The 2,529-nt window shown below is 29.8% G+C and overlaps 1 protein-coding gene across 1 annotated transcript; it reads right to left on the reverse strand.

Moving 5' to 3' along the window:
* Positions 1-384: 384 nt before the first annotated feature.
* LOC101491083 (probable sugar phosphate/phosphate translocator At5g25400) lies at positions 385-1,131 on the reverse strand. The gene has a single exon (XM_004488384.4). The coding sequence runs from the start codon at positions 1,117-1,119 to the stop codon at positions 418-420; it is 702 nt and encodes a 233-aa protein (XP_004488441.2). The 5' UTR covers positions 1,120-1,131; the 3' UTR covers positions 385-417.
* Between the last annotated feature and the right edge of the window lie 1,398 nt (positions 1,132-2,529).

Genomic DNA, 2,529 nt, shown 5'->3' on the forward strand with positions numbered 1-2,529 from the left:
CACTTATATTTTAGGCTTAATTGCACTTTTGGTCCCCCTATTATAGGTGAAAATTGAAAGTAGTCCTCCCATTTTGTTTCTCCCCAGTTTTAGTCCCCCAAACAGAATTTGAGTCCAAATCATGATGAGTTGTCATTTTTTTAATGACGTGTCAATAAAAAGCTGACGTGGCAGACGCATACGTGGAATAAACTTATTATTATATTATTTCTGATTAAAAAATATAATTTATATTTTTAAAAATCATTATTATAATTGTTAAAAATCATTATTACAAATAAAATTTATTTGTTAAAATTAAATTAAAAGAAAAAACACCTAAAATCAAAAATCCTAAACAAATCAAAATCAAAAGGATTCACTCATGAACCCTCAAATCATTGTTCTTCAATTAAAGTAAGCAAAAGAAAAGTGAAATCAATTCTGATTATCATTTCTCTTCCCTGATCCATCTCCTTCTCTATCTTCAAGCAACCTTCCAGTTTCTTCATCAGGTTGTGAAACCTTCTTCTGTGCCTCTTTAGCCTTAAGCGCCTGCAACTTTGAATGATTATAATAAGCCACACCCAAGAAAGCAAGTCCATACCCAAACAAATTAATGGGTGTAACAGTATCCTTAATAACAGACCAAGAAAACGCAATCAAAAGCCAATCTTTAACAACACCAGCAACATTCATTGTCAAAGCTGAAGTTTTGCCAACAAGAAGAAAAACAGCAAGATTCAAAGCAAATGCACAGAATGAATTAGTCCCAAAAATAACAAAATCAAATTGAAAAGTGGAAGTCTGTTTCAAAATTGGATACTCGACAAGGATCCAAGGAATAGACAAGAAAACGAAACAACAAGGAGCAACGTAGTACAAAGATGTAATAGGATTCAATGAAATCCCTTTGGATGTAAGCAAGATTTGAATCATAACCAATCTGGTGGCTTCAAAAGCAACAACACCTAATTGAAGAATAACACCCCATGTATCAAACCTAGCTTCACCATATGCGGCAACACCAACGCCAAGAGAAATGGATAACATGTTAAACATGGTGTCGTTTTTGTAAGATTCTTTTTTCAAAAGAACGCCGATGGAGTAAACGGCAACAGGCATAAGAGCTTTAAGCATTTGAATAAAGGAGACAGAATGATTTTAGGGTTCATGAGTGAATCCTTTTGATTTTGATTTGTTTAGGATTTTTGATTTTAGGTGTTTTTTCTTTTAATTTAATGTTAACAAATAAATTTTATTTGTAATAATGATTTTTAACAATTATAATAATGATTTTTAAAAATATAAATTATATTTTTTAATCAGAAATAATATAATAATAAGTTTATTCCACGTATGCGTCTGCCACGTCAGCTTTTTATTGACACGTCATTAAAAAAATGACAACTCATCATGATTTGGACTCAAATTCTGTTTGGGGGACTAAAACTGGGGAGAAACAAAATGGAGGGACTACTTTCAATTTTCACCTATAATAGGGGGACCAAAAGTGCAATTAAGCCTATATTTTAAGAGAGACTATACAAATAAACCAATTGTTGCTTAACTTGTGCACATTTTCCTTACACACCCAATGTTTTAAAAGGAAGTGGGTTTGTCCATCCTACATATTATAGAATTTTATTAAATAAATTACAAAAATTAAGAATATTAAATAAATTATAAAAAATAAGAAAATTGATAATAATATTAAATTTAACAACGAATTAAAATTTTCTACTTCATGATAGAGGGTTAATTTATTTTCTCTACATCACAGTATTGATTGCTTACTGATAATTAGTTAAAAAATATAAAATAATTATGATTATTTTATAAAAGATCAAATTTTGAAAGAGGTTCTAAAAATTGGACAAAATAAGTGTTTTCAAGAGAGATTTATATTTAGAGACCGAGGTGGAGTAACACCCCGACTTCAATTTATTGTATTTGAGTCTAATGTATATTTGTTGGTTGTTTGGAAGCTTAGACAACAATATATGATAGTTAAAAGATTCTTGGTTTCTATTTTGTAACAGTTAAAAGATTAAGTAAAAAGGTCAATCGATTAAAGTGTACCTGCATAATTTCTACTAGTTTTATCTTCTACTAATTGATTAAGTCATTTAAGAAAGTAGTTAAAACTATGTAGTAAATGGAGTAACAATGTCGATTTACAAGAAAGGGGGGTTTGGATTGTAAATGCACCTTTTAAAAATTCCTGTTAAAAACTTTACAAAGGATCTAATGATAATTACGCAATCTAATATAAGAATATAGATCAGCCACTGTTTTGCGAAAAATCAAAACTTCAAGTATGTATGTGATTGATTTAAGGATTTTTTCAGCACTTGAATTTCTTGCTTTGATCCTGGATATTTGCCTTCTATTTATAGGCATTAGAAGCCTTTAATGAAGGTCAAAAAGAGTTGTTGGTAGTGCTCTAAAGTTTGACTGAAGGCAATATATCAGATTAAAAAATAATCCAGCTTTGAAAAACTGATTTTTCCTTTCCTTTAACTTTTCTGGTTTAGCATTAACGCAGTT

The sequence above is a fragment of the Cicer arietinum genome, chromosome 1 (genome assembly GCF_000331145.2).
Source record: "Cicer arietinum cultivar CDC Frontier isolate Library 1 chromosome 1, Cicar.CDCFrontier_v2.0, whole genome shotgun sequence".
NCBI classification, from domain to species: Eukaryota; Viridiplantae; Streptophyta; class Magnoliopsida; order Fabales; family Fabaceae; genus Cicer; species Cicer arietinum.